Source organism: Chanodichthys erythropterus, chromosome 16, assembly GCF_024489055.1.
Source record: "Chanodichthys erythropterus isolate Z2021 chromosome 16, ASM2448905v1, whole genome shotgun sequence".
NCBI lineage: Eukaryota > Metazoa > Chordata > Actinopteri > Cypriniformes > Xenocyprididae > Chanodichthys > Chanodichthys erythropterus.
In genome coordinates, this window is record NC_090236.1 from 15,701,956 (window position 1) to 15,715,192 (window position 13,237).

Below are 13,237 nucleotides of genomic sequence, written 5' to 3' on the forward strand. Positions count from 1 at the left end.
TTGCATTGTTTCCTAAGGTGAAATGGCTTGCTGTAAACTTGATCTGAATCCTGACCACTTCCTTGAAATTTTGGATTTAAATCTCTCGCACCTGAAATGAGCAAGGTTTAAGAAGTTTAAACCATGATTTACAGGAGCCTCAGTATTATTATTGATAATACCATTATACTGCTAATACAATTATTATTATAATCTTTTTTGAATCATTCAAAGGGTTAAAAGCAGCACTTTTCAGATCACAAATAGATAGGCTGAGTCTCACTACTTCATTCGTAAAGCTAATGCTGTGTGCTTGGCACTGTAACATTACATCATTAAACTGCATTTTAACCTGCTCTTTGTTCATCCTAGCTGACATACATACCACTCTAAATGCAGAAGCAGTGGTTGTTAACAGCTTGGCACACTCATACTCATCAATTCAAATCCACTTATAAAATCAGCCTCCAATCCAAACGCCCGAGTTGTCATGTCAACGCAGCTATTCTAGGCCATTTATCTATTCATAATATCCCCAAAGGATAGATTCTTTGCATCTATACACTTATGGTAAGCCATCTGTCACAAAAGTGGTCATATGTAATATACATTATTTTGTGTTCTTTTGTATGTATTCCTTTCTTATTTAGTGACTGATTAAATGAAAATTAAATTCAGACCACAAACAAAAATTTGCACATTTCAGGCATCAAAATCGAATGTACAGTCGGCTTAAAGAGAATTTCTATAGATAATATTTTATTCATCCTGACTATGATCACACAGAACATCAGAGAAAAGCTCCCCACAAACGCCATGCTGACTCAAGGAATCCAAGGAAGTCAGATATTCTTAATTATGCAGGTCAGGAGCTGTTTGCTTTATGGATCCCCCTCATGCCAGGTTACAGTCGCTCTGTGTGTGTTGGCGCTGTTTCGGCAGGCTGGCTTTGTATGTGAATCGGAGCTCAGCATTGATTATTCATGCCAGGAAAAAGCCCCTCCACGCCTGATGCCTTTGCCCATTGGAGCTCTCTAATTGGCATGAGAATGCAAAGAGATGAGAGGAAGGGTGAAAGAGAGAGACAGAGCGCAAGAGGATCGTCTCGCACACCAACGCGTGAGAGACTGGGCTGAATTTCCCTCCAATCGTTTGTTGCCAAGGCACTGCACCAAAACACAGCAGCCTTCTCAACGTCGACCTTGTTCTCCTAAAATTTGACTCCGTCTCTTAACGTTTTGTCCACGTTCCGACCATGACGACCTTCTACTCCGGCCATGAGTATGGCTGCCGGAGAGCAGACAGCTGTGAGAAGAGGAACGACTCCCATGCACGAGTCAACCTCAGGCAAAACTCGCCATCCACCTCCATCCTCAAGCAACCGCAACTCCAGCAGATGGTGAGCCAGGAGGGCTCAATCCACCCTGTCTGCTACAACTCTTGCACCCTGCCCTTAAACATAGGAAAGACCAGGACCAAGTTCCTCAATCTGCGTGACAGTGTGAAGAAAAGTCCCACCAAGAGCACGGCCAAAGTGAGTGGGCCAGGGGAGAGGTTTTCCTTTTGGTCCTCTGTGTCATTTGAAAAGGTAAGTTAGAGCAAAGGGATGGGCTGTTCCATGATTGGACCTGCTTTGATAATTGACTCGGGATGCTCTTCTGCTGCTTGGTGTTATTAAATTTGGTTCCTCCTTTACATTCTTAGCTGGTATGCTCACATTTTTGTTGATTTTGATGACTCAGATGTATCATATTCACTAGTGATTCTCTTTAATCTACAACACTGGATGTGGTATTTGTCACCCCCCTTAGTGTTTCATTATTTTCCCTTAGTACCGCTGTTGTGTTACTGCATTTCTTTGTAGAAATGTTCCGCATTTGCTTTACTCTAACAAATTTGTGGGTTGTTGCATATTATATATGCATCTTTTTTCCATTTCAAATGTTAGTTAGTCATCAGGTTGACGCCATGCTTCTTGTATGCTAATGTGTTGTTTTTCCATGTTAAATTCATTTAGAGCAATTAATCCTACAATTGAAGGTCTATAGTGGGACACTAAAGTGGAACTCCAGTCGATGCTATTGACAAGCTTTTAGTTTCTGTGCAGACCGCGTGTTTAGGGTTTAGGCACCACAACAATTAAAGTGGCATCAGTGTTGTTTAAAATCAAGCAAACATAATATACATCATCTCATTTAATACACTCAAATTCAAAAGTTTGGGTTGATTTTGAATTTGAGCGTCTCTTGTGTTAACCAAGGTTGTGTTTATTTGATCGAAAATACAATAAAAACAATAATGTATTTATGTTGGCAGAGTTTTCAGAATCATTACTCCAGGCTTAAGTGTCACATGATTCTTCAGAGATCATTCTAATATGCTGATTTGGTGCTGAAGTAACATTTATTATTGAACCAACTGTGAAAACAATGCTTTTTTTTCAGGATTCCTTGATGAATAGAAAGTTCAAAAGAAAATAAATTATTTGAAATGATCTATATTCTGTTTTGAAGTGTTAACAGTCGCTTTTGATCATTTTAATGCTTTCTAGCTGAATAAAACTAATAATTTCTTAGAAAAAAACCCTAAACTTTTGAACGAAAGTGTGTTAAAAGTTATAATTATGTAAATGGCTTGCATTGGTTGACTAACTGGGATGTCTCAGGTTTCAGACAGGCCTGTACTAAATCTAAAATAAATGTGCACATTACATTTATTATTAAACTGCTGGTCAATAAATTGTCGCTATACTTTTTATTACTTGAACATGTTAACGTGTTAAATAATCTTAAATGTCTCACTGTACTGTACATTGCTATTCTTGTGAGTGTTATACTAGAGAAAGTCAAACTCCAAGCCATTCCCCAGACTGGATGTCAAATATATTCATGGACATCTGCCCTGTCATAGTGTTAAGAGTCATGCCCATGAATTTGTAGCTCATCGTTCTGCTTGTCGTCACACAGATCATTAAACAAGTAGCAAGAGTCTCAATAACAGTCTACGACCACAAACAGATGCAAGTACACAACTGCAGATTGATTTCTTTTTTTTTCTGGATAATGGTTTGATTCCTAGAGTTTTGTCAGGAGTCTTATGCATACCAAAGTGTAGTCATATCAGATCATGCTCCTTTAACTCTTGACTTGACGTTTTTGAGCTTGACTTCTCCTAGGTGAAATTTTTACTTGAGAGATGAGAGTTTTGTCTGCTTTATAGCAGATCAAATTTCTTTCTTTTTAAGCGTCAATAAATTGGAAGACGTCTTAGATTCAACAGTGTGGGAGGCTCGTAATATGTAAGAGGCCAGATTATTTCTCGAACCTGTAGAAGAAGTGTCTTAAAGGGGACATATCATGAAAATTGGACTTTTTCGATGTTTAAGTGTTATAATCGGGTCCCCGGTGCACCTACCAACCCAGAAAATGTAAAAAAAGGAAAACACAGTAACTTTGTTTTGGTAAGCCTTGCCTTTTTCTGCAAGCATGTGAAAAAATTATCCAGTTCAGATTTCGCTCTCTTTGTGACATAGGGTCGGCTCTTCAGGACAGCAGCACTCAAGAACGACCGTCCCTGAGCTCTTGATATGTCTCAGCTATGTAAAAATGATCACTGATCTGTTAACGGCTATAATAATAAACATATGACTCTCCATAAACTCGTGGCATCTGAGCCACTAAGGATGCAGTGGTGTAATTTTATTTAGGAAGGGAATGTGTCCAGATAAATTCATATACCAATATGTGTGCCAGTGTTCCTCCATGTGGTATTTTTTTAGAACCTGACAGGTGGCTGTGGCGCTAAAGTTTGACGTCATCACATTTTACGTCAAAAAATTGGGATCAAATGGAGTTCACTTCTAAACGAGATGACATTAAAGAATTTCTTGAGTGGTTAAATGTACCTACAGTATGCTATCTTCTGATGGAGGAGGAGGTGGCAGGAGGTGATAGCTGCCATCTCTTCCTTACAATCAAGGAAATCCCAGGGACCTGATGGTTTTCCATCAGAGTTTTATAAAACTGTCTCTGTCTCTTGGGATTGGGACACTTCCCCCAATGTTAAATAAAGCTTGCATTTCTTTACTACTCAAAAAGAATTAAGACCCCTGGATTGTGCCTCATATAGGTTGATTTTTCTACTCAACTGTGATGTTAAAGTTTTGAAAAAAGGCTTGAGGATGTCCTCCCTACTATTGTTTTCCCTGATCAAACAGGGTTTATAAAGAATTGCCAACCTTTTTTCAATACCAGCTGTTAACTTAATGTTCTATATTTTCAGCGACAGTCAGTGTGTGGTCTCTTTAGACACCAAGAAGGCATTTAATTCCTGCTAAGGCACCCCTTGTGGCAACTCTGAGAATGCATTGCATGTTTGCATTGTGTTATGACTTGGTGTCTGCTTATGAAGCTAGAAGTGTCTGTGGTTGCATAGAGTAGGTTACCAGGACTTCATCTGTATCCAAGTAGGACTAGAATTTAAATTCTGTCAATAATTACTCACCCCCATGTCATTCCAAACCCATAAGACTTTCATTCATCTTTAAAATTGAGGTATTTTTAATGGAACCTGAGAGATTTCTGCACCTCCACTGAAAAGTCCATTCCACCAAAACTTTGACTCTTCAAAAGTTACTTTTTAAAAGTAGCCTATTTCAATTGAGCAGTTTACTCCAAGTCTTCTGAAGAGAATATCACTTTATACGATAACAGATTAAATTTTTTTTCACAAAGAAACATTGATCAACGCACAACAAATATGGTCAACTACAGCTCAACTGTACTTGCTTGCAAACAAACCTCACTTACTTACAGAAGCTCTAACGTGACGCACGAGAACAAACCTCATGGTTCTCTTGTGTCAAGCAAGCTTTAGCTTTCTTGGTGTGCTCTATGTACAGTATGTGTGGGCCTACCTAGATATATGTTTATATGATTATATGAGAATAGAAGCCTAAATTAAATCTATTCATCATATAAAGTGATTGTGTCTTATCAGAACCCTATTTTTAAACTGCTCATTCCATGTGGATTACTTTTAACAACGTCTTTATGAACTTTTTGAAGTGTGAAAGCTTTGATGGAATGGATAGATATTTGGGTGAACTACTGTATCACTTTAAATTTGTCTTCTTTACAGTTTTTTTTTTTTCTTTGCAAAAATTTTTTTTTTTTCTTTAAAAATTTGTAACAAGCTGGAAATTATAAATACTTAATTGGACTCTAGAGTGACTGCATCTGCAGTGGCTTTGTTGATTAGGTCAGGAGTATCTGTACCATGTGCAACTGTGTGGATTATGGCCGTTTTCTCATTCACATACTCATTTTCATTCTCCCCTCATCTGAATACTTCATTGATCACAAACAGAGCGTCTCGCAGCTCCCCCCCCCCCCCAACACACATTTTGATTTGCTTCAATCTTGCACACATGCTCACACCTACTTGCATCCATCCCCCATGGTTGGTTCCTGTGCAATGCTATGCAATGTTGTGTTGTTGTGTATGTATAATGTGACCTGACCTCTCCCCTTCCATGCTATTGTTCAGCAGACAGATGCTGTCCCACCCTCCACTCTCATAATCCCTGTGATCCCAATCTCCACTGTCCCTGCGGAGCCCGCTGTCATCTCTCCATCAACGTCACAGGTCTTTTTTTCTTTCTTTCTCTATTTCCCCACTCCCCCCCCTTTTTTTTTTTTTTTTTTTTTTTGCTCTCTTCCTGTTGGTCATTTTTTCTTGATCCCTGCCATTCCACTGCTCGTTGATGGGGCTGAAGGATTATCGGCCCTAGAGTCGGCTCCCCCGACTAATAGCATCTGCGTGTCAACCAGCCGGAAGAAGTGGAAAGCCCCACTGAAAGACAGACAGAGAGATTGAGCGAGCGAGAGAGAGTGGAATTAATTTTAGGCTACTTTTGGCTCGTAATAGCATTCATGCTTCAGCATTGCATGTTCTGCAGTATAAAATGCCATGTACATACGTATGCTGGCAGCGCTGTGTTAATATGGTGTGAATGCCAGTGATGGTATATGTAGCGTCATGTGGAGAGTAAGTGAATATACCTTTGCTGTGTAGAATGCTGCAAGCTTAACATGGCTTTTCCTAGTTACTGCATCTACTAACGCATCACGTTCCAGGTCCAATCTGGATGGAACATGAAATGTGCTGGAATTAATGTCTTAACTGGACTATTTTCTCTTACAGGCAAATCCACCACCTGTTGTGGTAAATACAGAGAGCTTGGATTCAGCTCCATATGTAAGTGTTCTTTTCATTTATTTACACTTTATTAACTTTTTAAATTTTGAAATTCATAATTCCCTCATGCCACATGCCACATAGTTCTGTCGGTTTCCTTTTTGTAATCAAGCTGTTATTGCCAAGTTACTTAAGTTACTTTTAGCAGAAAAAAAGATGTAAAACCTTTAACGTCAACATGAAATGGCATTCCATTTTGCTTAAGCAATGTCATGTATTTTTATGTATTTGATTGGACTGAATGAACATTTTGTACCAATATTGAAACTGGAATGTAATACTCTTTAAAAAAATGTGCAAAAATTCTACCTGTAGGGGAACAATAGCTTGTCATTGGCTCAGTACCCTCAAGTGGGCATCTTTGTACCTCATTTACACCTAAAATGTTCATTATTAGAATTAAAAATAACTTTGTATTATAGTAGTACCTTAATAGTAGCTAACTTTATAGTAGTACTCAGGGTGTGATTTGTGAAAAAAACAGATGGGGGAATTTTTTATTTATTTTTTTTGAATATTTGTTTAAAACCAAAGTGGAGCTATATACTATTTTTGGCAGCTGTTACAGAAACATTTTTACAAAAAATCTTCTGATTTAACCTTGAGATTTGAAGTATTAGATATCTTAGATTTTTGCACCACTATCTACAATGACTGTGACACTAATAATTCTTAATTTCTGATAGAAATGCAAAATCAATCGGTAGTTATCAATAGAATAATGAGACACAAACCTCTAAATTTAATCGCGTTTGGTCCCATTTATTTTTATTTATCACAGTGCATACACATACAAACTTTTAGTCCAAAGGTGCGCACATTTGTAGAAATACACATTTACCTCAGATTTCATTAGATAGAATAAGCTGGGCCATACGCAGGGTTTCATAATTACCGAGGTCAGAAAATGTTGTTTGCTAGGGGGGTACGGGGGCATGCTCCCCCCGAGAAAATTTAGATTTTCCTGGTGTACATATCTGGACATTTTAAGGCCAACAAATTGGATAACAATAGCTTTAAAACCATGTCAACAAATACATGCATGCACAGTTTTGAGGCAGCTTTAATCACATATTTGGTAATTTCATGACTTAATTTACAACAGAACAATGACGATGCATGCTCGTTGTTAATAAAGTAATTACTCAGCGCGCGCCAGCGCATTTGCGCATGCAATTCTTGAGTGCACACCGCAAGCACAGTATAACGGCTGATTGGACAGTCGTGTTCATTTTTCTGAGTTTTACCGACATAGCCAACATGTCATCTGACCGCAGTTTACTGTTGTTCAAGTGAAGCTCCCTCGTAGTCACCTGTAGCCTATCTTTCCCTCGCTCGTTTGACTTGTGCCTGCCGCTGAGTTGAAGTTGGAATGCGCGTCTGAAAGGTGTCCCATTTGTTGTGGTCATAAAGAGACAGTTCTTTATACATTTTATATGCTCTGATGGTGGTTTGTGGAGTAGCATCACTCAGGGGGGATATTTTTTTATCCCCAGCGGGAATAAAAAATAATTCAGCAGAGGCAGGGATACATAGACCAGAAGGGGGGAAATCCCCCCACCCCCCCTACAAATTGCACCCTGGTAGTACCTCATATACCTCATATTACTACTCCAAGGTACTAATATACCCATTTAGGCATACATAAGGTACAAAGGTACTCTTTTAAAGGTAGTGCCCCAGTGACAACCTGTATAAATTTAGCATATTTTTCTGCAAAAAATACACTATTTCTGACAGCATGGCAATTTGGCTATTGCAGTAGGCAAGTTCGGGTAGGCAAGTTCGGTCCTAGAGAGCCGATGTCCTGCAGAGTTTAGCTCCAACCCTGAAAAAAACCCTTCAGCTGCCTATAGCCTTAGTAATCCTGAAGATCTTGATTAGCTTGTTCAGGTGTGTTTGATTAAGGTTGGAGCTAAACTCAGCAGCTCTCTAGGACCGAACTTGCCTACCCCTGGGCTATTCCACTACATTATCCAGTAGCTCATGCAGCCTAGGTGACATCAGCAGAAAGACACTTCAGAGACAGAGCAGGTTATTTTGATGACAAATTATGAAAACAAAAATGTGACCAGTCACGGAAAGTAGGGACACAAGTCGGTTCTGGGACATTTTGAGTTATTCTCCAAGCTTTCCAACGATGTGTAACACATGGAAATCTGATAATATTTGGAGAAGTTGTGGCCATTTGAAGGTTGGCACTCAAAAAATCTCAAAGGGCAGAAAATGACCTAAAGATTTTGCAGTTCTCGCCTGTTCTCACCTGCTGGGAGTGACAATAGGGCTCATTTACATCTCATAAGCCATACCCCCTGTAAAGCTGCATGGTTGCATAGCAACGACAGACGCAACGGGAAAATCGGACCGCATACTATTAATAATAAAGGATAATGTGCATTGTAAATGTCAGTAATTTATCTTTTTTGACATTAGAACTTTTTGAACAGGATTCTGTGATAACCGTATAGTCCTGGTTTAGACCTCAGTTAGTGGTTAGACCTGGTTTGAGTCAAAGGATTAAAAAAATCCTGTACATTAAACTCTTCAATACTTTTACTTTTGACTTATAACACACATTTTACGGCTACGTATACTTTATACTTTTACTTGCGTATGAATTTAATCTGATACATTTACTATTACATTAGTAAATCCTTGTTAAGAAGTAGTAACTGGCAAAAATTATTAGCGTCACATTCAATTCAAGAATAGTAAGGTTTACATGAGCTAAGTCATTCACACCAGTCAATTCAAGCAGTTGAAGCGTTATTCAAATTAACATGCTAACATTACCATCTAAAAGCCCATTATAGTAATGGGGGTTTTTGGCAAGTGATACGATGCTAAGGATTACAATTAAAACAACAGTCCTGAGCTAGCTAATAACAATATACACATGAGATAACGTGTAGCCTACGTGTTCTTAGAATGAACACAAAACGACAAACTTTGATGTTTATGGAAACTCACCCCATAAGAAACAGAAAAGATCTTGTTGCCTCCAATGAAATAAGTTTTTCGGGCACACTTTCTCTTTGTCGGGGTCTTCTTTGTGGATGTAACCATCTCCGAAGTTTGCACTATGCATCTGTTTGCCTCTAAATGTCCAATAATCTGCATGTCCTGTCACTCTTTTTCCGCAGCTAAAGAATCCAGCCATATGTTGTACTTCAAAACATTTTCGGTGTAACGGCCAGGGTTCAGCTCGTCTGCGATATTCGTTGCGGCGTCCATCTTCATTAAATTTTGATATCAGCTAGAGCCGGCCAGGGTGCTGCATAAATAAGTAGCCACGCTTCCCTTGGAGGGCGGCGGCAATAACAAAAGAAACAAAAGCCGGCGTATCCGTATGGAAATACAAACAGACAATGACACGCCCCTACTGCGAGATAGAATCTCTGAAAAACAAGCCGATTTCAACCTCAAAATGTACGCTTTTAAATAAACCAATACTGCTATCTAAAACACGGAGATGCTTCTTCATGATCTCAACTAACAGATTTTGCAAAAAAACGAAAATCACCAATTTTGAAAAAAAACCCCGCTTCTTTCTCAGTTTGCTCAATAGTTGTGCTGCCGACTTGTGTCCCTGGTTTCCGTGACGGGTCACAAATGTAAATAATGTCTGAGGTACTATAAGTTTGGAAATGACTGTAAATTTGCATTTAGGGAGTCAATATCTTAAACTCATGTTGACAAGATATATTATTTTCTTCATTCATGTTTTATTTATTAGACTATGTACTATTACTGGTTTCTGTCACTGACTTTGAGTCAAGTACCAGGGTGGCTCTGGACCTCTGATGGCATAGTTAGCATAGAGTTTGGAATATTATTTCTAAACCCCATTAGTCAAGTGTGGTGTTCATTCAACACTGACATCTCTTGGGTTTGTTTTCCGCTTCATTTCCCTTGAGTCTTCCTGTGGAGTAGTGAGGACAGTTGTCTTTATTGTGCCACTCAGGGCCACTACGTCTGTTTTTCTCATCAAGCACCACACATTCAACCTCCACTTCAGCCTTTCTGCTGTATCAGCAGTGCCGCAGGATCTGGGTAGTATACAGAACCTCACGGGACTTGCTGCCATTTTGTCTTATGTGATCGGGGACCATAATTGACTTCATGTGGAAATTATGTTGTGAAGGCAAGTGGGGTGAGAATAATGTTTTCAGGTAGGCTTGTTTAAAGGAAACTACATTATGTAGGTGGTATTGCTGTGGCTCAGGTGAAATGAGAACTAAATCAGGCTAATGTCTCTATAATTTATTGAATTTGGTCAGATAATGTGAAGACTTGAAGATTTACTAGCTACCAAAATGAATCTGCACACCTAGTCATAAATTAAATAGCAAATTCAAAGTAAAGTATGTACACTACTGTTCAAAAGTTTGGTAAGATTTAAAAAAAAAAAAAAAGAAGAAGGAAAAAAAAAGAGGTCTTATGCTCACTATGCTTGCTGCGATAGTTGGTGTTATCAGTGTTACACAGTGTTCAGCCACACACCGATTACATAATTTGCCCATCGCAGCACCGCCCCCCACCACCGTTTTAGTAATAAAAATAATTTTATTCAGTTAAAAAACAGACACTACTGTTAAAAACTGAACACGTCTGCTTTTCAATGTGAGCTAAACTATATTCAAAGTACAAATCAGTATGGTGTATGCTGTGCTTATTCATTTTATTAATAAAGCTGTCTTATTTGTTTTGTTAATAAAAAGTTCTATGTTTAATATAAGCGAGTTTGTCATTGTACTGTTTTGGTGTTGTGTTTTTCATTAATGAACCCACCATTCAAGCAATTGCCGCCCTCTAATTGCTACTAATTTGGTGCAAAAGAGAGAAAAACTCCAACGTCCACCCCCAACCCAACCTAACCCGGTGATACCGGTATTGCCAGTGTTGTCATACGTCGATTATCTGGTGGGAAAATTTCCTCACCGTCACATCCCTAATGCTCACCATGGCTGCATTTATGTAATCAAACATACAGTAAAAATGGTATTATTGTGAAAATTTATAAAAATTTAAAATAACTTCTTTGAATACATTTCAATAGATCTAATTTTCCTGTGACTGCAAAGCTGAATTTTCAGTAGCCAGTCCTCAGTGTCACATGGTTTTTCAGAAACCATTCAAATATGCTGATTTGGTGCTCAGTATGTTACTGTATAGTTGTGTACAGTTTACATCTGCTAAACCAAAAGGTGTACAGTATATTGTGCAAACAGTTTAGTCCCTGATTTTAAATACTAAATACACTCAATATAAATATAAAATCTCCTAATCACAAATAAAGGGAAATCAATGAATGGAATTTGATGTCCTTGCTCATTAGCTTAATGTTCAGGGCTTTGTCAGTGTGGCACTGTCTATAGTGCTGGGACCAAACCAGATGCAGCTGGCTTCAGTGCTAATGAATACGCAGGCCCAATCCCTCTATGCATTACATAATCAAAGCTGAGTTCTTATGGAAAATTGCTTTGACTGCAGTCACATATTGGATAGACACTGTGGTTTAAGGGTCATCTTTGTCATTTAAGTGTCATGAGGTTTAAATATACGTCAAAAGAGAATCTTAAAGCAGAGGGCTTAGAAGATTACTTCAAATTTTGTTCTAAAATCAGACAATGAACATCCATTTATGAGCACTATTCATTTATAGCAAGCATTTAAGAACTTGCAGTGTACACAGCAGTCTCCAAGCTCAGAGTGTCCTGACTCCTGGGCACCAAAATTTTAACGATTCAGAAATAATGAATCACATAGTACTACAGCACATGTGAGTGTATATTAGCACCATTTATTGCTTTTGGGATCCGAAGGAGCGTTTGGACCTGGAAATTGTGATGTGTAATGTCAGACTGATTTGCACTAAACAAATCTCATCAAGGTTAATATCGTCAGCTGTTCGTGTGTTCTTATGGACCACATGCAGATTTTTAGCCGTGTTTGCTTGTGCTTGTGTGTAAGGGTCTCAGCTGCTTAAAATCAGCTTTTGAAGGGGCAGTGTAATGGGTTCATTCTTATGTTTCATTGCCTGATGTTAGCCGACCATGTCACTGATTTCATTTAATGGCTCTCTGCCTCAGTGGGCTCATCAGTCACACACACTTACAAAGATATATACACACATTTGCAATTTCAACCATAATCATAAACTCGTTCAGCCACTGACCAACTGACGTTTTATAAAAAATACCTGTTGGTCAACATTTACACTCATACACATGCACACAGGTGATTTGAAAGTATCATTACTCATGTATTCCTGCACAGAACATGAGCAGAACATTACACAGTGTTTTTTATTTTTTTTATTCATTGGTTAAGTGAGATTTTACAGAAGTAAAATGATGTTGGTCCTATGCATGCTGCCAAAACAGTGCTGATCTGCCAAGGCATGGACTCTACAAGACCCCTGAAGGTATCCTGTGGTATCTGGCACCAAGACGTTAGCAACAGATCCTTTAAGTACTGTACATGTAGGTTGCGAGGTGGAGCCGCAGTGGATCAAACTTGTTTCAGCACATCCCACAGTTGCTCAATTGAATTGATCTCTGGGGAATTTGGAGGCCAGGTTAACACCTTGAACTCTTCATCATGTTCCTTAAACTATTCCTGTAGACAATGTGTGCAGTGTGCATGGTGCATTATTATACTGAAAGGCCACTTCCACCAGGGAGCAACATTGTTATGAAGGGGTGTACCTGGTCTGCAACAATATTTAGGTTGTTGGCACGTTTCAAATATATGTCCACATGAATGGCCGGACCCAGGGATTCCCAGCAGAACATTGCCCAGAGAATCACACTCCCTCCACTGGCTTGCAATCATCCCACAGTACATACTGGTGCCATTTCTTCCCCATGTAAATGGTGCGCTTGTGCATGGCCGTCAATGTGATGTAGAAGAAAATGGGGCTTATCTGACAATGCGACCTTCTACCACTGCTCCAAGGTCCAACGGTGATGCTCACATGCTAATTGTAAGCACTTTC

The 13,237-nt window shown here is 38.9% G+C and overlaps 1 protein-coding gene across 12 annotated transcripts in view; it reads left to right on the top strand.

The window, feature by feature from the left end:
• The window catches only part of dlg1b (discs large MAGUK scaffold protein 1b), a 146,603-nt gene that overhangs the window by 79,524 nt on the left and 53,842 nt on the right, over positions 1-13,237 (top strand). For 8 of the 12 annotated variants that reach the window (XM_067363948.1, XM_067363950.1, XM_067363951.1 and 5 more), the window contains 2 exons: positions 5,527-5,625; positions 6,184-6,237. In XM_067363948.1, the coding sequence (XP_067220049.1) occupies positions 5,527-5,625; positions 6,184-6,237 (153 nt within the window). The remainder of the gene's footprint in view (positions 1-5,526; positions 5,626-6,183; positions 6,238-13,237) is intronic. The other 4 variants (XM_067363956.1, XM_067363958.1, XM_067363960.1 and 1 more) reach the window with 2 other exon arrangements.